The sequence below is a fragment of the Podarcis bocagei genome (genome assembly GCF_964188305.1).
Source record: "Podarcis bocagei genome assembly, chromosome: 1".
Classification (NCBI taxonomy): domain Eukaryota; kingdom Metazoa; phylum Chordata; class Lepidosauria; order Squamata; family Lacertidae; genus Podarcis; species Podarcis bocagei.
Genome location: NC_138125.1, coordinates 136,604,334 through 136,626,876, shown reverse-complemented (window position 1 = coordinate 136,626,876; position 22,543 = coordinate 136,604,334). Strand labels below are relative to the sequence as shown.

Genomic DNA, 22,543 nt, shown 5'->3' with positions numbered 1-22,543 from the left:
CAAGACAGAAGTACTGTTTTGGGGGGACAGTTGGCGGGCAGGTGTGGAGGACTCCCTGGTCCTGAATGGGGTAACTGTGCCTCTGAAGGACCAGGTGCACAGCCTGAGAGGCATTTTGGACTCACAGCTGTCCATGGAGGAGCAGGTCAATTCTGTGTCCAGGGCAGCTGTCTACCAGCTCCATCTCGTACGCAGACTGAGACCCTACCTCCCCGTGGACTGTCTTGCCAGAGTGGCGCATGCTCTGATTATCTACCGCTTGGACTACTACAATGCACTCTATGTGGGGCTACCTTTGAAGGTGACCCAAAACCTACAACTAATCCAGAATGCGGCAGCTAGACTGGCGTCTCGGAGTGGCTGCCAAGACCACATAACACCAGTCCTGAAAGACCTACATTGGCTCCCAGTATGTTTCCGAGCACAATTCAAAGTGTTGATGCTAACCTTTAAAGCCCTAAATGGCCTCGGCCCAGTATACCTGAAAGAGTGTCTCCACTCCCATTGTTCTGCCAGGACACTGAGGTCCAGCGCCGAGGGCCTTCTGGCAGTTCCCTCATTATAAGAAGCGAAGTTACAGGGAACCAGGCAGAGGGCCTTCTCGGTAGTGGCGCCCGCCTTGTGGAACACCCTCCCATCAGATGTCAAAGAAATAAACAACTATCGGACTTTTAGAAGACATCTGAAGACAGCCCTCTTTAGGGAAGCTTTTAACATTTGCTTAATTATTGTATTTTAATATTTTGTTGGAAGCAGCCCAGAGCGGCTGGGGAAACCCAGCCAGATGGTCGAGGTATAAATAATAAATTCTTTTTCTTCTTATTATTATATCAGGTTTGAAAGCAGTGTGTCAAGTGGAGGGTTGCTGTTCAATGTACAAAAACCCAAAGCTCACTAAGGTGCACAGAACTAGTTGCATCAGTTTTGGATCCTGACCAGTGCTTATAAAAACCCACTGATAGGACGTTGGAGAGGCTTAGAGGAGAGTAGTTTCACAGGTTGACTGAAAACAAAAAGCAGGAGGAGCCAAAATCCTGTTCTTATACAGAGCAATTATTCTGTAAAAGAGGAGACATTTCAGTTCTGCAATTTCATTTTATCCCAGTGTTTTTCTAAAAAAAAATATATAGGATTCACTGTATACCATTATAGCTTAAGCAGTTCATATTGTGTTATACTAACATATTAATGCCCACTGAGAGTCAAACTATCTCATCAGCATAACTTGAGCAGTCAATTTGTAAGTGGCTACAAAAGTGGTAGAATCCAATTGAAAAAATATTTATAAATGCAGATAGTACCCTGTGTATTTGCCTATAGCCTTTGTTTTACCTGATGATTGGCCCATCAGATTTTGAGCTTCTTCGGAGGAATGTAAGGGCAGCTTTTCTCCTGAAGAGCAAAGAAGAAACAGATTTAATGTTTTTTGCCTTCGAGGAGATAAGCAATGTCACTTCATCTAGGAAGCTCAAAATATGATGAACAAAATGGCAGAACACGCATTTTGTGATCGCCCAAATGAAATGAAGATATATTAAATAGATACACGTAACACATGGAATGTAGTATCTACTAATTGAGTGTTCCGTTGAAATGATTTCACTTTACTTAATAATTTACTAACATTTGTGAGGCACAATAGCACCTACTAAGTTTCTGTCAGAAGCCCTTAAAGTCTTCGCCACGCTTCGAATCAAGGGCTTATCCACTAGAGTAACTGCTCCCTCTCAGTATTTCTCATGAAAGCATGAGCTTCACCTGCTAAACATTAATTAAGAATGAATTCATGTCTTTGAATACATGAATGAAACAGTGACCAAACAGTGACCAAAACCATGACAGAGAACTAAAAGGAATTTGCATCCTCTCAGCTGACACTTTCAATGCCCCCATAAACAAAGTGTTGTTGGCCACATGGATGTCTTGCAGCAGACAAAATGAGCAGGTGACTTGCAGACGCATAACCTGTCTATTTCTCAGCAAGGTAAAGAGCAAAGTAGATAAAAATGCCCATGAGTGGATTGAACTCATACCCACAATGAAGAAAAACTGGATGATTATTCTAGTGCTTTAACATATCTCAAACTGATACTTGCAACTTTGGTTACAGATCCTATTTTTTTAAAAAAAACCATTAAACAAATTGAACTTAGAAAGAAAGAGAAACTGCATAGGTAAGAAGAGAAGGAAATCTGTAAAGGGTATTTGGGTACGTACCAGGGAAAGCGGGGGTGGTCTGTCCAAGGGGAGTAAAGGGGGTTTGCTGCATAGCCAACTGGTGGAGCTTGGTCAACTGCTGAGGGGTAGGAGGGACATTAGAACTAAGAAGGTTATTGTTATAGAATACAAGTCACACCAAAAACTAAGAACAAAATTATAATTAAAAGGAAAAAAAACACCAGGAAGCCATGTGGAAACATGGCAAACACAGCTTTAACAGAAGGACTTGGCCTGGGTAAATACGGTAATGCCCAAATCTGTGGCAGTTGTGCTCGATCAGGGTCTGAAATACAGCAGCCTAGTTTTGGTGTTTTTATCCCTGTAGCTAAAACAACTAAATAAAATTCTGCCTTGCATCTTCTGGAACAAAACTGGGAAACATCTGGACCACCAAGAGTGCACACATAAAGCACTTTCAGCAGCAAGTTGGGCACCTTAGCAGAGGAGCTAACTGCTCCTGGAGCTGGTATTTGGTGCCCATGGCAGGAAACGTTTCTGGGGACCAAAGCAGTAGTGCGGGTTTAGGACGTATGTAGGCCAGGTGACAAGTCCAATGTGTGTGGGTTTGGCCAAAATAGGTATGTATTTCAGACCCCGTTCATCCCTTGTTGTGCTCAGAGACTTCTAAGAGCCCCCTAACAAAGAGCTCATAAAGAGGAGTGCATCTGGAATACATTTTGCGCGGCATCTCTGCTATTACCCAAGAAGGAAAATAATGCCAAAGCATGTCCACTTTCAAAATTTTGCTGTGCAGGCTTGGGGAGTAATACGATTCCTCAGGGGTCGGCAATGTGGTGAATTCCAGGTGTTGTTGGACTCCCAACTCCAATCAGCCCCGGCCAACACGGCCAATGCTCAGGGATGACAGGAACTGAAGTCCAGCAACATCTCAAGGGCCCCCCATTGCCCCCCCTCTTTAGATGGCATAGGAACAACAAATCTACTAAGCCAGTCAAGCCAGCTCCCTGAAATGCAAGGCATGGGAAGCTTATACTTTCAATTCTGGGCAAAAATAATTGGAAAACTCTTGCTCCTGCAGCATATTGGAGGGAAGGGATGCAGGGAAGTTTGACATTGGTTTGGTAATAGTCAGGGTGAAGCACTGAAGGCAGAACACCTGGGAGGCTATTCAAGAAGACAGGTAGGAAGGTAAAGGGGAGTTTGAAAAATAGAGCTTTCAATCCATTGTCAGAGTTGGCAAGCAAAACACCAGAAGAAAATGGCATGCAAATTATCTCCACTTTTAAAGAAGCTCACAGATAGAAATCAGAACCTAAAGTAACTAATAATACTTTTCAAATGAAACTCAAAGCAAATATCACCCTCAAAAGTCTGGCATGTATTGAAATTTACCCTTAAGAAATGCATCTTTCAGAGCAAATTATCTATGTTCCTAAGGTCAGAGGCAGCATGATTCCCACACAGTTGTACTGAAAGGAGGCAATGAACCATTTCCCCTGTGTACCATCCTTGTCCAGTTTGCATGGTTTCTGCTCATAACAGTTTGATTTCTTGTCCATTTCTACTACCTTTCTTCATTTAGGCTTATCCTACACCGCATGCAGCCACAGTAATTCTGGTAGTAAGAGAAGTAGATTTAATAAAAAGGTCTGTGTGAATATATGAAAAAAGAAATTATAGAGATTTCAAAGCTATAGAGAGAGTTTCCTTTGAAAGTCCTCTTTCTATCTCCTAGGAGAGACACAGCATTTCCTGATCAGTGTAATTTCTTTGTCTTGCTCAACCCACTGGGTGGCATATTCTTCTACATTTTCTAGCCACTTCACCAGATGTGGCTTTTATTCAGTGCAGTGGAAATAATTTTGAAAGAAAATAGGGTCATTCTTTTCATTAGTAAATCCAAAATACTTTTTAACATAATGGGTTCAATCCAGAATTAAATATGGTGGAAACTGGACTTCCCTTAACAGCCCCTTGAAAATGTTCCATCAAGAGTTGAGAGGAATGGAGCAGCTATAGCATAAGGTCTGATGGGGGAGGTGGACCCCCTGCCAAAATTGCAGGGTGGGCTCTTTCTGCAAGAAGAACAGTTATAAGACAGATTTTTTAAAGCACCAGATAACTAATCAGCTAAACTCCTTTAATTCGAATGCAAAACAATTTTGAAAGAAGGGTTGGTGTATAAAATCTCAGTGTGCCATCTCATAATATTGATGCTTTTGTGATAAATCAAACAATTGATATAACACACTAGGCTATTTGGGAACCTTGGGGCTATAAAGTAAACCTTAACTGGAAAAAAAATGGTTAAGTTGAACACTGTCAATGGAAGATTAGGAAATCAATGTATGCAATGCTCACAAAACAGACAAAGGTAATAATTCATAGAACCTTTTGGCAAATGTGCTTTCTAACATAAATTTATAAGTCCCCCCCCCCACCACAATGCATTGGTATTTATTTAACTACACCATAGACAGATTAATAGAAACTGCTCAAGAATCTAAACATTCCAGCAAGAATAAATGAAAATGGCAAGGCTCTGGGTGTGATCCTCGAGTTCACTTAGGGTCACAGCAATGTGCAGGGAGAATCTATATTTATGGCTGGCCTGGCCTACAAGTTCAGCAGAACAAAGAATTACCATATTTTTCGCTCTATAAGACGCACCAGACCACAAGACGCACCTAGTTTTTGGAGGAGGAATACAAGAAAAAAAATAATTCTGAATCTCAGAAGCCAGAACAGCAAGAGGGATCGCTGCGCAGTGAAAGCAGCAATCCCTGTTGCTGTCCTGGCTTCTGGGATAGCTGCACAGTCTGCATTCACTCCATAAGACGCACACACATTTCCCCTTACTTTTTAGGAGGGGAAAAGTGAGTCTTATAGAGCAAAACATACGGTACATAGCAGGAAAAAGCATTGTGATTTTCCTCAATAGTTCGTTGAAACTGTCCTGGTGCAGCATGAGAACATTGTCCTTTTCTAGTCAAATACAGACATATAAGTATATGCACAAGTACAGTATTCAGAAAAAGGACTGCCAGCGAAGCAATCTGCAGAAAGACAAGTTCTATATTAAGCCCTCCTGAAATGGGAATTAAGTGAGTCTAATTTTCTCTGCACTGCAAGCCTATGGCAACCTAAATTACTTATTTTGTTTTGTGCATTGAGTGCACAAGTTGTCATTTGTCAGTTGCGTAAGATAGAGATGTTTTCCCTGGGAGTAATGTTTGTCTTATAGAGATATCTGACTTTTCCAGCTTTCAAACGACAATATTTTGTTTCTGGGAAAATGTGATACTTTCCAAAGCTCTGGTCATTTTTAAAAAAATTCTACAAATGTCACAAGTACCTTTTGGCTAATGCCTGTGACATCCCTTGCCATCGTCCCTATGCTCTTGCCATTTCTGACTTTTAGAGGTTATGACCTGCCTTCTGATGCATATCTATTACAGGACCACTAAGGAAGTCTTTTTTTTAAAATGTAGCAGAATTTTCCCCTTCACATGATGCCCTGCTATTTCAACCACTTGAATTAATGAAGCAAGCAGTGTAATCCTGGCTTTCTGGTTGTTGTGTAAATCTATTATTAGGAAGTTCCCCTTTGGTTAGTAGCTTAACTGGAATATTTTATGTTGTAGCAGGAAGAGGACTTGTACATTTCCTGTCTGAGGATGAGAGGGTGGCTTGAGATGAAAGCAAACAGCAGTGCCAGCCTTGTTTCATGGCCATTCCCACCACGATTATCCCCGCTGCCTTGTCTAACAGACACTCCAGGTCCTCTCAACAAGGTCTTCTTCACAACAAGTCAATAGACCCAACTGTAGCCACATAGGATCTGTAGGGTATGAGCCTCCTACTTTCTAAGCTAAAGAGTTAACTTTTCATCATCTGAAAAGTGTTTCTAATTTTTGGTGTTTTCTGTACCATTTCTGATTAGAGATGTATTTGGTGAGGTGAAGATTCCTGTTCACAATATTCATGCCCCTGCTATACACTGGGCACAGTGGTAGGTTCCTTATTATTATCTTCAGTTCCTTTCCAAATTTTTCCTGTCACTTGCCTTACCTGACAGAAGACACAGCACTGTGCCACTGTGAGCCATACAACCCAGCTGGATGCAAAAAGAAAACTGTCCAAAATAACTTCCTCCTTCTTCTGCTGCTGCTGCCACTGCGAACCCATATCCTCAGACCAACGCAAAACTTGAGGCCGAGTTCTCTCTAGGCCGGAGTCTGGGTTGCCCCCCAAACTGAGCAAAAAGTTCATGCTGTTTCTGGGCTGTAAGGCTGTGATAGACATTTCACCATTTTGCACCATTCAACAGTTTCATTTGTTGAATGAAACTCTATAGTTTGTTCCTATTGATAGATGAAGTGTGCAATGAGCTAAAGGTGTGAGACTGGAAGGGGTGGAAGTCATGGCTACTTTCAACAATATTAATAATACTAATATTGGGTTGGATTGACTGTTGCAAGCAAATTTCCCCACCTTATATGTGGGTGGAGAAGTGGGAGAGGTTTTCCACTGTTTAGTCTCCCCTCTGCCTGAAATTCTCCATCATTGGCAGTAAGCCCCCCAAAAGGAAATTTTTAAAGAAATCTCAGAATATTATATTGTCTATTTAGATGTTTTGGCTCAGACCTGGTTATACCACTTCAGATAACAGGTGAAGGCCCACATATCTCCATACGAAAAGATGCTTTCTGATTTCCAGAAGAAGGCAAAGCTGGAATGCTTCTTCATGTTATGCTAAACACAAGAGTTGTTTAAGAAGAAGAAGTAAAACTGAGCTCCCTCCTGTAGACTCGAATGGTGCCGACCCAATACAGATTCGTTCTCTCCGCCAATCTCTAACCTCACCAAAGAAACATTTCCAAATAACATTAGAAGATTACGTCTAGGTGTGGCTTATATTTCTTTTCAGAGATGATGATGCATAAGAAACAAATCAAACCTTTGCTAAGTATATAAGTACATCTGTTCACTTTGCTCCATGGACAGGGTGCCAGAACATGAATAACAATGACCAGCTTTAAACATTATTTCTTTCCCCTAGGTTTGGGAGGAAGGGTTTCAGCATCATCAGGTATTCAGACATCTTTTCCATTATAACTGAGGATATCTACAATGACAGATTGTAGAATCACTCAGGAAGTGAAGTCTGAGAGAAGCACACAATGTTTAACAATTCTGGGTATATTCTCTATATTACCAAATAAGCAAATGTATAACTTAGAATGGTGCATCTGTTTGCGGGCAATTTATGAGGGAGGAGAAGCAGAGGGAAAGGTTTTGAATGGCCAATATTTGAGGCACAAAATGCATATTTGTGTGTGTGTGTTTGTGTGTTGTACACACACTTACACACGCACAATGTAGCAAAGGGATAGCACAGAATAATTTCAATAATTTCACAACAGGCCAAGTCCTCAGCAGAAGTATAGTTGAGTGCTAATAGGTTAAAGGCTAATACCAATACTACACACGGCCATTTACTTTGAGAAAAGTTGTATTAATATTAATTTCTAATATTAATATTTGTTGCATTTGGCAGTAGCATGCAGATGACATAAGAAAGCAAACTTCTTATACAAACAATGAAGGTAAAACTCACATCTGGGTGTGGAATAGCGTATTGTCCCTGAATTGTATAGGCCTGCAAGAGAGAAACAACACACAGTGTAAGAATTTGTCAGTAGTTTCTAGTGACTACTTACACCACAGTTGGAGGGAACTAATTGGTTTTATAATTTTCTCTCATCCCTATGGTAATACACTAAGTATCTTAAGCTCATCTGTTCTTCTAGGCAGATTTAGACATTCATATCAAATACACTGTCATATACAGTGACAAAATGTATGTACCTAATGAAACATTGAATAAAACTGAGAGCCAGTTGCCCACTGTAAGGGCTCTTGTGCCTTCATTATCAAATAATGTCACAAAACGTAAAACTTCCACTAGTGTTCAATATGGAATGTCAAATTCAGCTTTCTTTATAACTGCAGAACTGGCATTCTGCATGGTATAATATATATGGAACTGGTTTACTCAGACCAAATGTGTACCAGGGAGCAGGCCACATACGGACAAAGATTAAGCTGTGGTTAGGGAGACTGAACAATTAATTCAGAGTTTGACACACGTATGCTGATACACAAAGGCCACTACACGTGAGTCCACTTCTGTCAGTTTTGAATGCTCTGAAACAACACAGATGTGCAAGAAGATTGAGAGCTACTACAGAATGTCTCAACTGAGGAAATGTGAATTGGGCCAGCACATGGTGAGTTTCAGTCTTCTCATTTGTCTGTGGCATCTCAACATGTTCCAGTGATCATTGCATAATAAGAAAAATCACTTGGTGACATCTTTACTATCTCTCTCTCTTTTGTCTCTAATCCACTCTACCCCCATATCCACTCTACCCCCAGTAAGCTGCTGTTTGGTGTGACAATTATATTGCACAGATTCAGTGCATATTTCATCTCTTCATTCTTAGAGGTCTATCCAATATTACTTCCTCAAGACACCAATGATAAGACACAGCAGATCATCAGAGGAACTGCTTCTGTGAATTGACATCCTGTTCAAGTATTTATTCTGGGTAGAAATGACTATTATTATTATTATTATTTACCACTCTATACCCATAGGTTCTTCAGAGTGTCTTTTGCAGGTGGTCCATGCCCTTATTTTTCCCCAGGGTTCACATGTAGAAAGCGTACACACATTCAGGTGTACATGCAGAGACTTCTGTGCAAATGCAAGAAGTACTGGGGCAGAACTAATGGCTGTGACCTCAACCATCCTCCCCCACATTCATTCCTACCCAAAATAAAAAATTTGCATTGCTAAGATCACTTCAGAATGGATCAAGAGGAGCACGAGTTCTGAGCAGTGACCTGTGCCTAGTCCTGTCAAACAGAACTTCTGACCCCCCAAGCTGGAGAAGCCCCCAAGCTTTGTAGTGTGGCCTTTCAGTTGCACAACCCCCTAGTTTGGCAATATTAGTGTTACTTCATTCCTTGCAGGCTGCCATACATTCTTGTGGACAACGTAGCTTGGCCACATAGTTTGCAAGTAGTTTACAACAACAGCTCTAATATTTCTTGCGCATTTCTGTTACACACTGTGTTTACTGCATGAATGGAAATTTTGAAGCTGGACTGCAACCCCCTTGTTGTATTAATGGCCCACTTCAAGTCAGATAAAAGCACTTTGCCCTTGTTAGTTGTTAGAGAAAGGAGCAACACCTGTCCCCCATGAGTTTATAGCTGGGCTAAATATCCCCATGTCCAACATTTTCCAGTAGCTCCTCTCAAAAGCCATGATCTTAGATCTCAAATATTCACCTTCTGAAGCTTGCTCAAACATGACTGCTACTAGGAGAACACACCAAAATGTGCCCATCAAAGCAAAGCACCCAGTCTAAAATTCACATTAATTTGTCACAGCTACTCCACTAGAATTCCATAAGACCATAGCCTAGAATGGGACATGTCAGCTGCTAAGGAGTCTGTAATGCTATACAGTTCCTTAGCCTGTGCACAGATGATGCAAAATCCCAGTCTCACATCCTGGAGAAGAACAATTCCTCTTCCACGTAGCTGGTTTATAAATATGCAATATTAGCCCATTTTCTACACACATGTATTTTACATGATCCTAAACTAGAGACAACACAAATGCACATCTGTAATTTTTATAAGTGAGCCAGGCTCTTGGTTCAGAAGTGTATATTAATCTCTTAATCTGAGGGCTGTCTCCAACAAAATCATCCTATTAGCACTAGGGCTAATGTTGGCGTCCCTCACTCCCCATGTGTTCCCCCAAATCTGCTTTAGAGGGTTGAGGGCACACAGGGAAAGGAAGTCCTGATCCACAGGCAGAAGTGCCTGAGCTAACGGAATAATTTCACTGGATACAACCTTAAGAGTCTGCCTTGTTTTATATCAAGAATTTCTAAATAAAGTTTTGCAGTTGCCCTAAAATAAACCCTTTTCTGTTTCTTGAATATAATGGAAATGAACAACACACTGTATAAATAACTACAGCTAAAGATGCCTTTCTGCCAAAGAAGCTTATTGTTCAGGAAGGCATTTCTTATAAGTTAAAGTGATTTAAAGACAATTCCAATATAAATGGGATAAAAATGGACAACCACTTGCAAAGGGAGAGTAATAACAGTAAAGGAAAATAGATATCCAGCTCTTTGAAAAAAAAAGGAACTGGATTTAAGAAGTAAAAGTTTGAGAAAGAGGAAATCCTCGAATTAGAGTCATAAATGGAGGCTGAAAAGAACTGAGCAGTGCTTGAGACTTGGGTTGGAAACGCTGCCGGATATTGATTTCCAAATCAACTGGTTTCCCCCCCTTTTAATTTAAATGTTTCCCCTCATTTTAATACACCCTTAAATGTACACATCCCCAAATATTTGTTAGTGATACTGGCAAAGTTTGCCTAAGCCTGACTTGGAAATCAAGTCTCCTGGAAGCTTGACTGAAAGGAGAGGCCAGTTTTACCACCGTAGCTCCAATGTTGGTTGTTCTGCAGTTCAGATCAAAGTATGATATACTAAAACAATCAATCCCCTATACGCACCCAAATGCATATGCCATTTTTGTGTGTATAAGGAAACATAGAATGCCTTCTAAAATGGGTTGCTTTTCAATTTGGATGACACCAAAAAAGTAATTTGCGAGATCTGAGAATTTAGCAATAAGGTATTTCCTCAGAAGACACGGGGAAAGAGTTGCTCAAGGCATCTACCTTTCTATGTTAGGAGCTACTGTTCTCATGTGCCAAACACTCTATTCACTGACAGCTGAATTTGATTTTGTTTTTGCCATGCTTTTGTTTTGCCAGATGTGATGTGAGCTATGAGTGTCTGCGGGCATCTGTCAGTGGAACAGGCGAGAAGGGAAGCAATTCTCAGCAATTTCTAGTCCCCTCATAGCACCCTGCAACACACACACACCCCATTGGATTCCTGCAGAAGTATTAGGAGAATTAGGAGATGGGACTGCAATTAAAAATCACCTCCATTTTCTTCGCTGGGTGGATGCCAACACCCATTTGGTTCCATCCTATACTTTGGTGCATTGTTTTTTATTCTATTTTGTACTGAATTGTATTGTTAACTGTCTTGGTAGCCCTGACAAAGAAGCAGGCTGCTATTGCTTGGGCCTCCCTAGCCTTCATAACAGATCAACAGATGAGGATCCCAAACACTTTATTTCTTAGTATGATTTGGCAGTGTTCCTTCTGTCTTACTCTCCCTTTTGAGAATCATAAGCTGGACCCAAAGCTCTTTCATCAGGTTGCTATTTTAGAGAAAAGGCATCATGGATCAAATACTGGGTAAAGAGTGATAAACAAGTGTTAGGGGCCATGATGGCATTTTTATCCTCCCCAAAAATCAGCACAAATGCACAGAACAGAAGTAACATTTGTGGTCAGGCACAATATCTAGGTAGATAAAATCTGCAGAGATATATTTAGTTGGTTAGGTATGAGTATACAAATGCTGTTCATTAACTCAAATGGGAGGAACAACATGAATTTTCCAGTTTTACTACTTGGCAACTTGCAAGAATATGCTTATAAAAAATTTAATTATTTCTAATCTTGCTGTGAATTTATGTGTTTACATCATGTGGTTCCATACTTTTCTTACAATCAATAGCACTGGTTATGATTTTGGTGGACTCTTATCCATTAAATAAGCATGCGCTTATGATTTTTATTGTGTCTGCTAAAATATCAAGTATGATACAAAAATGAACTGGTTCTTTTATAGAGCCAAACTGCATGGTATGTTGGAATTCTGTATCTGGAATTTCCCACATAATTTTCTTCTTCAAAAAGTAGCCCAGAGGTGGTGGTGTGATTTGGACTGGGTTCATGGCACAGGAAAGTGCCTTAATCCTTTGCTAACCACCCAGCTTAAATCCCACCTCTCAAAGTGCAAGGAAAAACTGTGAGCTGAATCTCTCAAATCAGTCTCCCTTATGAAAGCTTTTTGCAGAAGGAAGTTCAGTGCAATGTGTTATTTGGTTCCGTTAATTTACAGCCTGGGTTTAATGTCAAGATTTGGAGACTCAAACACATGATTAGTTTATTTTAATCTACTGCATTGCTTTTTCATTGTGAGTACCATTTTTGGACTCTGTCACAAAGAGAAAAAATATTTCAATTAGATGCTAATGTAAAATGGCCCTGGAGAAAACTGAGTAATTGTACTGAAATTAGTTAAATAATCAAGAGACAAAAATTTCAAACAGACCCCCGTGCACTTGGGAATGTCTTTTGAAGCTTATCAAATTTGCATTTATTGCTCAAACATGGCTATTCAATACTATTTAGCACAGAAACATTTAGAGTTCTGTTGAGATATGCTTTATCTCATTTCTCTTATTTTAAAATCTGCTTTTTGAACTCTTTAATGCGCTCCTGTGTAATCTTTGTGATTTTGTGAGCACTGAAATTCTTAAAATAAGCATAAGCTCAAAAATTGCAGGACAAAATGAACAACTATGCAGGTCAAAGCACTTGCAAGCACACCCCGCAAAGCACATTAAAATGCGTCCTTATTGAGGATCTTGTCCTCCAGGGTTTGTTCTCCTGTTCATGTCAGCAAAAACATGCCTTCCCAAGCACCTAACATGCTTGTCTCAAGCCACTAGACACTCACATTGGGATGTGGCGTTAATGAACAAAATCAAATGTGATGCCCATGATTTTACCTTATAACTTTGGTTATAGGGTGGCTTAGAGATTCAGGAACTGTCCAACTACCCCACTGCTAATGAGCTATCATTTCTGCTGTTCCATCCATGTTAATGGACACATACACCCTATTCAAAGATCCCACTCAAGAGTGGCTACAGAGCAGGAGGGGAAGCTTCATTCTCTTTTCCAATGTTGTGCTTAAGGAGGAGATCAGTAGAGAGTATTGTTTGAACCAGAAGCCACTATCTATTAGCTTTAGCTGTGCTAAATGGCTTTCATGCCTCTTATCTGGAGGACGAAACAGCTACATCCTGTGTTCAATAGAGAGCTTTGAGTCCAAGTGCTTTGGTGCAACATGAGTGGGATGACATCATGCAAGTGAAAAGACAAGAAAACCTGAGAGCACTAACGGGCAGCGGCTGGTGCTGCAGTAAAAGGCTGAGGTTGGCAGTGGAGGCCGCAAGCGGGTCGGCTCTTACCTGACCACCTGCAAAAATGACAGGGGTGGAGGCGGGCTTTGGGCGATAGGGAATGGTGGCACCTTTCGGTGGGGACTAGGAAAAGGGACAAGGAGAGGGAGAGAGAACATTAGACCAGATTTCCTGAAATGTTAGTAAAAAGAATGTTAGAGAGCAACCAAACACATAAAGATCAGACCATGATCTGCACGTGGATCTACGATGCCAGGTATGAATCTACCGTGCCCAATTTCCAGACAACAGAGAAGCTAAATAATCACTTAACAGAAAAAATGGTTCTACCATAAATAATATTTAGAATTTATACATTGCTTTAGAGTGTTCAAAGTATCTCACATACCTCGTCTTAGGAATCCTTCCAACAGACCTACAAAATCATCACTTTTAAACCCATCCGGTAAATTTAAAACTGAGGTAAGATTTGAATCAGGGAATTCTGGTTCACAGGTTTGGCTTCTACACCTGTTCTTAGAAATTAAGAAATTAAAGCTTTTATTTTGAATGTATTTCAGGTTGATTCATTTTCACAGCTCTTTCACATCCATGGCAGGTCCACCTGGAAGAGCTTCACTCTGTCTAATATAAGATGGGAACTTAGCATGCCTTCACTACCTCAAAATTTGAGGACTACTGCAATGTAATCTATACCTATTCTGCATTTCACAACCCTATTCCACTGTTTGAACTAACTTTTGTGTGTTAGGGTGTAAGGTAAAGGTGGTAGGTTGTACTAGAATACGACAGAAGACCATTGTGATTTCGAGGAGTTTTAGGTGGTATACCTGTGTTCCATACACACCTAGAATTCCTGTAGGCCTGTCCAGCTCCACCGCAAATCCTAGCTAGTGCTTTCCCAGCTTTGGGAAGATTGTAGGAGGGCTCTAGGACTCTGCCAGAGCCTTGTGCCTCCTTCCCAAAGCCTGATGCCTCATCTATCCACCTTTCGGAAGGCAGAATAAGGGCCGGGGGTGCGTCACATTTTGGGCTCACTCTCTTCTGCGCCCCCCACGATATGGGAGTGTGCAGCCTGCAGGTTCCATGTCAAAGTACTCTTGCGACCCACTTGGTATGAAAAGTTGGACCACCCTGAATTAGAAGAATAGCAGTGATGACCTTATTAATCTACCATTTCTCTGCTTGCTCCTCTGTTAGTTTTGGTTTTCTGGAGAATCATTATTATTTAATTAAAGTACCATTGGAGTGTTCCATTCCATCTTTTATACATTCCTCATGATATGCTCCACTTTGTATCCAACGAACAGGCAAGAAACTAGACTGGCTACTTTGCTTTATGGCCAATGTCTTTATAGGAGGCTGATTATTTTGCTTCAAGTCTTTTTGAAATCATTCATGTAATCTGCAGATGCCTTGAAACCATAATTAGTTGAATGCTTTAGCAAGCAAGAAGCCATAACAATACCAAAGAGTAACTGAATTACAAGAAAGGTACATTGTCCAAGTTTTCAGTTGTTGGTTTTTTTCTGTATACTTTACCCCCATTGTTACAGACTGTACCTCCAGCATCACCACACAGATCTGTTTGACACATTGGATAATAGCATCGGGGGTCCCTGAAATGGTCACTGCCCTTTCTGTAGAGTTGGGCAGCATGTCCCCCGCCACTTGAACCTGAGCACCTGTAGACTGGAGAAGAGCAGGAAGGTAGGGAGAGAAGAAGAGAAAACAAGTAAATATAGACAGGCAGCTTGTTAGTCTTGTGCAAGCACCTAAAATTTGGCAGGGAATTCATGTGTGGATCAAGAAGTGAAATCCAATTCCCCATTTGCTTTGCTAATTATCCCCTCATTGTTTTCTGCCTGCACAGGCAAGATAAAAAAATAAGGAACAATATTAGATCTCTGATATTAAAAATGGCCCAATGGAAATGTTGTTGTTTAAAAAAAGAAAAAGCGGAAAACAAATTTGCTGCCTCAAATCTCTTATGGTAAGTCCCACCCCACTATTTTTTCCCCTTTTTCTTTTTAAAAGATTGTCCTAATCCTGAAGATCAGGGAGTATTTTTACCTTCCCATCCCCCCATGCAAAAACAACAACAACAAATCCCCAAAGCTGAATTAAATGGGAGAATCTGCATAACCAGACTTTCCACCAGCCGCCCTACAAAGCCTGTCTCTGCTTACCTCCCTGATTTCCTTAATCTTGGAGCCTCCTTTTCCAATCAGCGACCCACACTGGCTTGCTGGCACAACCAACCTTAACGTTACGGGTGGCTTACTGGTAGCTGTACTGTTGCTCATTGAGTTGATTATATCCTTTGAACAGAAAGAAAGGAAATGCCTTATGATGCAGATGACAATGCTACCTTATTTAAAATGAGGCGGACATTTTGATGAGCCTGTGAGTGAATAAACAGAATTGTTCTATTCCTGCTAAGTTGAGAAGGCAAGAAAGCATGCCTGCACACAAGGAAGAAGTGAATCTCTCAAAAGCTTACAAGATAATTGCTTGAATCTCCTGATTTAAGAATAAGTTTATTGTTATCGTAGATTGTAACTGCTATACATTTAGCACAATATCATAGAGCTAGAAGATTAGAGAACTAAACAAAATGTAACCTCCCTTTTTTAAAGTAATATTTATTGAAGTTTCATAAACAATCAAAGGCTTCAAAATTTAAACATAAAATACAAAAGCCAAGAAAAACTACAAAAATAAAATAAAACTACAAAACAAAACACATAAGAAATACACAATAAAAAACAGTTAACAAAATAGAAGAAAAAGAATAAAAAGGCCATTAAGCAAAACAGAAAAAAGATTAGTATTTTCATATCTTATATTTCATTCACTAGTTTCTTGACCTCCTCACACCTCCCTTTTTGTATTCCAATTCAGATATTTAGTTCAGCAAATCCTTACCCTCTATCATTTAACCTTACTCAGCATCTTAACCTATAGTACAAAATGTAACCTCCCTTCAACTCAACTATATTTTGTATAGCCAGCCTCCTAAAGAAATCAGTCCATACTGTTTGCAAACTGGATTGAGAAGCACAACATACCATGCCAGGGATGCCTGTAAGCAGGTTCCACATGTTCCCTGTGTCCTGTGTGCCCTGTGTGTCCTCCTGCTGCCCTGTGTGCCTGCCACTTGCCACTTGCCACCCACCACCAAGCCTTGCTTACCAGGGAGTCACATAGTGGCAGCTTCTGGGTTCTGGCAGGATCTTGAAAGAGCCCTGTGAAATCTTGCGAGGTTGCATGAGATTTCACAGGGCTTTCACAAGACCTCCCTGAAACCTGGAAGCCTTCACCGCAGTTGCTTTGTCAGAGGCACCTGCGTTGGTGCCCCTTGGATTCTACCGCCCAAGGCGGCAGCCTCTGTCCTGTCAGGTGAGAGTGGGGCGTCTTTTCCAGCTAGAAGGTCTGCATTCGCTCCTGGGCTGATGGGCAGTTTTGTGAAGACATTTCATCAATAAGATGCCTATCTATTAACTTCTTGTAAAATTATTAAATAATTTGCTTACCTCCTCAAATTTGTAAGCAATCATGGCGAAAGCCTTGAAGATGGCATCAGTGGGGCCTGTTATGGTGACAATTCTCTCCGGACAATTTCCCTCAGAAATATTGATTCGTGCACCACTCTAGAATGGAAGGACCACACTTTGTCATACATATAGTAATTACATATGATATATTATTTGCACCACATATTTATAAAATCAACACATGTGAAGTACACATGATGTCAAAGCTAATCTGCTTAAATAAATTAAGAAATTAAAAAAAATTGTCCAGTAGCACCCTAGAGACCAACTAAGTTTGTTCTGGGTATAAGCTTTCGTGTGCATGCACACTTCTTCAGATACCTGCTTAGTTATATTTCTTCAGATAATCTGCTTAGTTATATTTACTCATGTAATGTCTACTCATATCTTACCTTGGATATAAGAAAAATATCTGTAAAACCATGTGTGGAAAAACCCCTCAAACAGAACATCTTACAAGCAATACATGCCCTATAGCAGAGTTTTCCAAACTGTGTGTTGTGACATGTTAGTGTGTCAGCTGCTGTGTGTAGGTGTGTTGCATGAATGCTCCCTGCATTCCTCCTGGAGCTGAAAAGGGGTTAGTTTAACCTCGGTTTTCTAGTAAAACTGAATTGCCATGTCATGAAAAGATGCATGTCTAAAAAGTGTGTCATCAAAATGAAAAGTTTGGAAAGCTCTGCCCTACAAGATTGTTGTGTATCTCTGGGTTACAGTTGTCTGCACTGGGCATATGTCACAGGAAAGCATGATCCCTCCTTCAGCTGTCATCTGTGAGAGTTATGCAGAATGTTCCTACATTCTGTTCCAGAATGTTCCAACACATTACTAATGAAAAGAAACTTAACCCCCTCAATCACACAAAAACATACGGCCCTTTTCACCTGTGATCTTGCATTCTGAAATCATCATACTAGTTTACATATTAAGCTGCAACATCACCATGAAGGAATGGACACTTACCTCCTCGCGCATCTTTTTCACTGTTTCTCCTTTCTGAAAAAGATGCAAAATAACTGCTGTAATCATATCAACACTTTTGAGACAAATTTAACAGACATGCCATAAAGGATTTTAGCGTGTCTGCCTTATTATTGGAGGGATTTAACTAACGAGTCCTATTGGTGGAAGCACTGCACAAGGACGGCTGCTTGTGACGGATTTCCCCTCCATTCAAAATTGGCTCAGGAGGCTGGGAGAACTCCTGGAACAGCCTACGGGGGAAGAAGGAGAAGGAGAGCCTTCCATCTGGCAAGCCAAAATGCTTGCCCTGGTGGAACGGTGAATTCCTCCCCCTGTATCCAAGGAACAACACTGGGAAAACACACTGTTGATGCACATAACCATCCTATATCAAAAATCTAGTGAACCTGTTTGCCCTGTAGACTGAGGAAAATTTTAGAATTCGGCTCTGTTAAAGACAAATCCTTTACCCAATATGCCGCTACATTTATTAATGGACAGCTCGGCTGTTTTTGGCCTAAAGCACCTGACAGCTCTTGCCTGACCCCACTCTATTAAGGACCCAGATAGATTTGTAGAAAGTAATCACAGCTTCTTTTAAGCTGGGTCTGTCTCTCCACCTCTCCCATAGCTCTTGTAATCACACTTTCCCCTTGAGGTGCTCACAAAGAAACAGAAACACCCCGTCTTGGTACATGCACACCTTCAGAAGTTACCACTATGGCACATGGAGGAGAGAATACAGCCCCACCTCCTGCGATGTTTGAAGCCCATTTTGAAATATCTTCTAAATATATTCCAGATGTGGTTGTAGCAACAATTGGCATTTGTGCATGGGGGCTTCCAGATGGGGAATTATGTTATTTTATTTTATGTATGTATTTTTATTAAATTTTTATATGGCCCCTCCTCATGCAGAGATCTCCACCAGCAGGCGAAGACTTTTAATGAAAGGACTGGTCCTGAGCTGTTTTGTTTTTTTTTGTAATTATTGGTATGTTTTAAACAGATTTTATATATGTATATCGTTTTAATTCTATTAATGTTTAATTGTATTTTAATTATTGGTTTTTCCTATGTTTTTAGTGGTTCTTGTTTTTAGCTGTAAGTTGCCTTGAGTCCCATCAGAGAAAAGGGAAGGGCATAAATAAATATAGAATACTACTAATAATTGTTTCTGTCTTTTCTTTTGCCCCGTTTTTAATCTTTTCTATTTGGTATTGTAGATCAAGCTCTGGCTAAAAGAGAATATCTGGCTAGTGTGGAAGCATCCTTTAACAAATGAGAGTGACAACACTATAGCACCATTTTCAGGGGAAGAATAGGCGGCTGTTTTGATTTTTGAAATAAATGTTTATGTTTAATAATCATAAAATGAAAGACGTGATTTTCCCCATTACATAAGCCACACCCTATCTGCCTTGCACCTAAGGATATCTAGGCTGTGGTTGAGGTAGATGGTTGAGACCCCTGGGTATAGGGAGGTATATACATTCAATAAATAATAATAATATAGAAGGTGCATCTTAAGAAAGTTCAGGGCAGCTGAATCGCTTGTCCCATTTTAGTCAGCCAGTCAGATTTTTATTATTTGCAGTCAATGGCCATTGCAATGCAACTCATAAAAACAAACAACTGAAAAGTAAGCTAAACATATACAAGTTGTCAAAACTTGAAACAGTAAATCATGTTTTTTAATCCCCTTGGCAGTCAATACTGTTGGGAATCAAAAAAGAAGCCTGCAGCTTTCTCACTGCTAGGACATCTAAAGCTACCTTATAGGTAACAAACTTGTCTGCATCGGCCATTTTGAAATTACCTGATTGACCTTCTAGCAAATTATTAAATTAACAGAAGAATCTGATTGTAGGTGAACTGTACAAATGGCAGGGTATAGCGTGCCATCTGGCCTCTTTCACATAAATGGAGATTATTATTTGCGGTCCTATTAAAGAATTTACTGGTAGTAAATTCTGGAGGCATACCTAGAAATCTAAAGTGAGTAAACACATCTCATTCCACCAAACCACACACTACAGCTTGTTTGTACTAAAAAATCAGCTGGGAAAGGGGCATTTCCCTCCCACATGTGCAGTTTGTAAACACAGCAATATTGAAGCATTAAGATGCATAGTTTGAAGAAATTACCTTCCCAATGATGCTTCCAACTTCCTGTTTTAAAAGAAAAATTGCAACAAAGTAAGAATTCAAGAACGTTCATTAATAAACATACTTGGCTGAGACTGAAATTAATTAAATGATATGGGCCACAGAGGGTATCTTCCCAACGGAGAGCTCTTGGTGCAACCCAGTCACTGCTCTTCTTCTGAAGAACGCAATAGACTTTGCACCCTATTTGGGATATTGTATTTATTATGCTGCTATATTCTTTCCAGTTGGGGTGGCTTAGATTTGTGGATGCAGAAAGAAAATGTCTAATTCACCTGAATGGCAGTTTTTAAAATAATTTCTTTTTTTTATAAGATATTTATTAAGATTTTCAAAGTGTTACAAAATAAAATAAAAGCAGAAGAAAATACAAAATAAAAATAGTTAACAAAGTAGAAAAAGAAAAAAACAAACCCCTTCCAACCATACGAATACAAATTCAAAAATAAGAAAAAGATACAGAAAAAATACAAAAATACACCACAAACAATTAAAAACATTTAAAAACAAATTCATTATTCTCCAATCCTCAACTGTCATTACCTTCTTTCTTTGACCTTCTCCTCCTCCCTTTCTTTGTATCCTAGTTATTAATTATCCCAGCAAATCCTTTCCATATTTCATAATATTCTGTCATTACATTACCCTAAACTGTTTTAATCTTGTCTTTCTATAGGAAAATAAACCTTAAAGCTTAAAACTTAAATCTTATCCTTACCAACTTCTCATAACCATAATATTCTTTCATAATTCTTTAAACATCTTTAGTAAAGCCGAGTAATTTCATTCCAACATTTTTCTGACATTCATCAATTTTATAAAACAGTTCTAATGGTAAAAAAAGAAAGAAATACAAACAGATCCAATCTTCATCCAACGTCCCTTCCTCCTGGTTCCGGGTTTTGTCAGTCCTTATTATCCCATTGATCTAGCCCATTAACCTGGCAACCTTATATCCGAGGCCCTCAAGTCTCTTCCATGTCCCTTCCGCAGCTCTTCTTCATATTTGTAACTGTATTTTCCCTTGTCTCCTGCTCGTGGTAACTCCAGCTTGGCAATATTTTTAACCCTTCTTGACAGATCAGCCCCTTTTCCATATTCAACACTGAATTCCATATGGTATTTAAAAGCATGTTTCAAAGACCCTCCAAAATTAAGAGCCCCCACAATCCCAAACATCTCACGGCCCATTGCCAGATTTGAAAAGTCCAAACATCCCAGCATAGGGGGGTCAATCCAGCCCCCCATTTCCAAGCCAAACCAAACTTTTACTTTCCAAATCTGGCTTTTTCCAAGTTCATTTGTCAAATCTGAAAACTCCTGTTGGGCCTGTTCTGTCAGGACACACTCCTGATTTAATTCCTGGGTGGGCTCCACGTATTTTCCCACTGTCTGTTCAAAATTTCCCACTGCCTGTTCAAAATTTCTAGTCGAAGTCGCCATCAAATTCACCTTCTCATATAACTGTTCCACTAGGGCATTTGTTTTATAGAAAGCACACAACAAAGCTTCTGAATACATTGTCCTACAAGGTCAAATGCCTATTCCCATGATTGTAATCTGTAACAGCTGCCGACTCCCTGGAGTTGGTTACAGTTTCACAGTCTCCCTCTAGGGGGAAAACTTCTATTTGTTCTTGCAACAAAGTTTCCCTTTTTGAGATACTTTGTCAATATTTATTCCTTTAAAGTGTGAAGGGAAGCAGTGGAATCACTATGTTTCTCTTCTTTTAGCTATCTGTCAAAAACGCTTGTCTCTGGTCAATGAACTTCAAACGTCAGTCCTGACACCCCGCTCCAGGATCAGGATGGAGGAAAGTTGCTTTACTTTAAACTCACTTTAAACAGTCCGAAAAAGATCCCCCTTCTTCTCCTGCTGTCGAAGGGGGGTTCCACAAATTTAAATGATGAAATCCAATCCTTTAAAGGCGGTTTTCTGAGCTCTAGTTTACGTTGTCTTTGCTTTATTCTGTCTACAAAAGAACAGAAGGCTGACTTCCTGTTTAGACCTTCCCGTTCCGTACCAAATAAAAATAGATTTTTAAGATCCAATTCCTTTCTGCTCACAAGTCCCCATTTAATGTCCAGTTGTTCAAAGTCTAAGTACTCACGGGTGCTTATTTTAGAGTCCAAATTGTCCCAGGAAAAAGGCAGCGCTCTCCGGCAACGGCTATGCGGCTTCGCTCTGCGGAAATAGCAGTTGACTCAAAGCACCGCGCCACTTCCCCCTCTTCACTTCGGAGCCCGTTAGTGGGTTCCTTAGCGAGTTGGGGGGGCGCTAAAGGTGCCCGCCGAGTCCCATGGTCACAGGCTTCATCCGCCTGTGATTTTTAAAAGGGTCCCCGCTTCGCCGTAGCGGAGAAGACCCATTTCCCGCGGAGCTAGTCCCTCCAGTTCAGAGGGAGTCCGCCATTGCCGATGGCGCCACCCTGGAAGTAGTTTTTAAAATAATTTCCACCATCTTTTAAAAATCAGTTGCTTAATGTGTACTTCAGGGCTTTT

General features: G+C 40.2%; 1 protein-coding gene across 33 annotated transcripts in view; it reads right to left on the bottom strand.

Annotated features, from left to right (window-relative positions):
• PCBP3 (poly(rC) binding protein 3) overlaps positions 1-22,543 on the bottom strand; it is a gene marked incomplete at both ends in the record, with an annotated part of 74,795 nt that overhangs the window by 17,270 nt on the left and 34,982 nt on the right. For 13 of the 33 annotated variants that reach the window (XM_081182285.1, XM_081182269.1, XM_081182260.1 and 10 more), the window contains 9 exons: positions 1,333-1,392; positions 2,218-2,296; positions 7,802-7,843; positions 13,333-13,476; positions 14,896-15,045; positions 15,543-15,674; positions 16,890-17,006; positions 17,874-17,906; positions 20,022-20,045. In XM_081182285.1, the coding sequence (XP_081038411.1) occupies positions 1,333-1,392; positions 2,218-2,296; positions 7,802-7,843; positions 13,333-13,476; positions 14,896-15,045; positions 15,543-15,674; positions 16,890-17,006; positions 17,874-17,906; positions 20,022-20,045 (781 nt within the window). Of the gene's footprint in view, positions 1-1,332; positions 1,393-2,217; positions 2,297-7,801; positions 7,844-13,332; positions 13,477-14,895; positions 15,046-15,542; positions 15,675-16,889; positions 17,007-17,873; positions 17,940-20,021; positions 20,046-22,543 lie in introns of those variants that run through there. The other 20 variants (XM_081182262.1, XM_081182267.1, XM_081182268.1 and 17 more) reach the window with 20 other exon arrangements.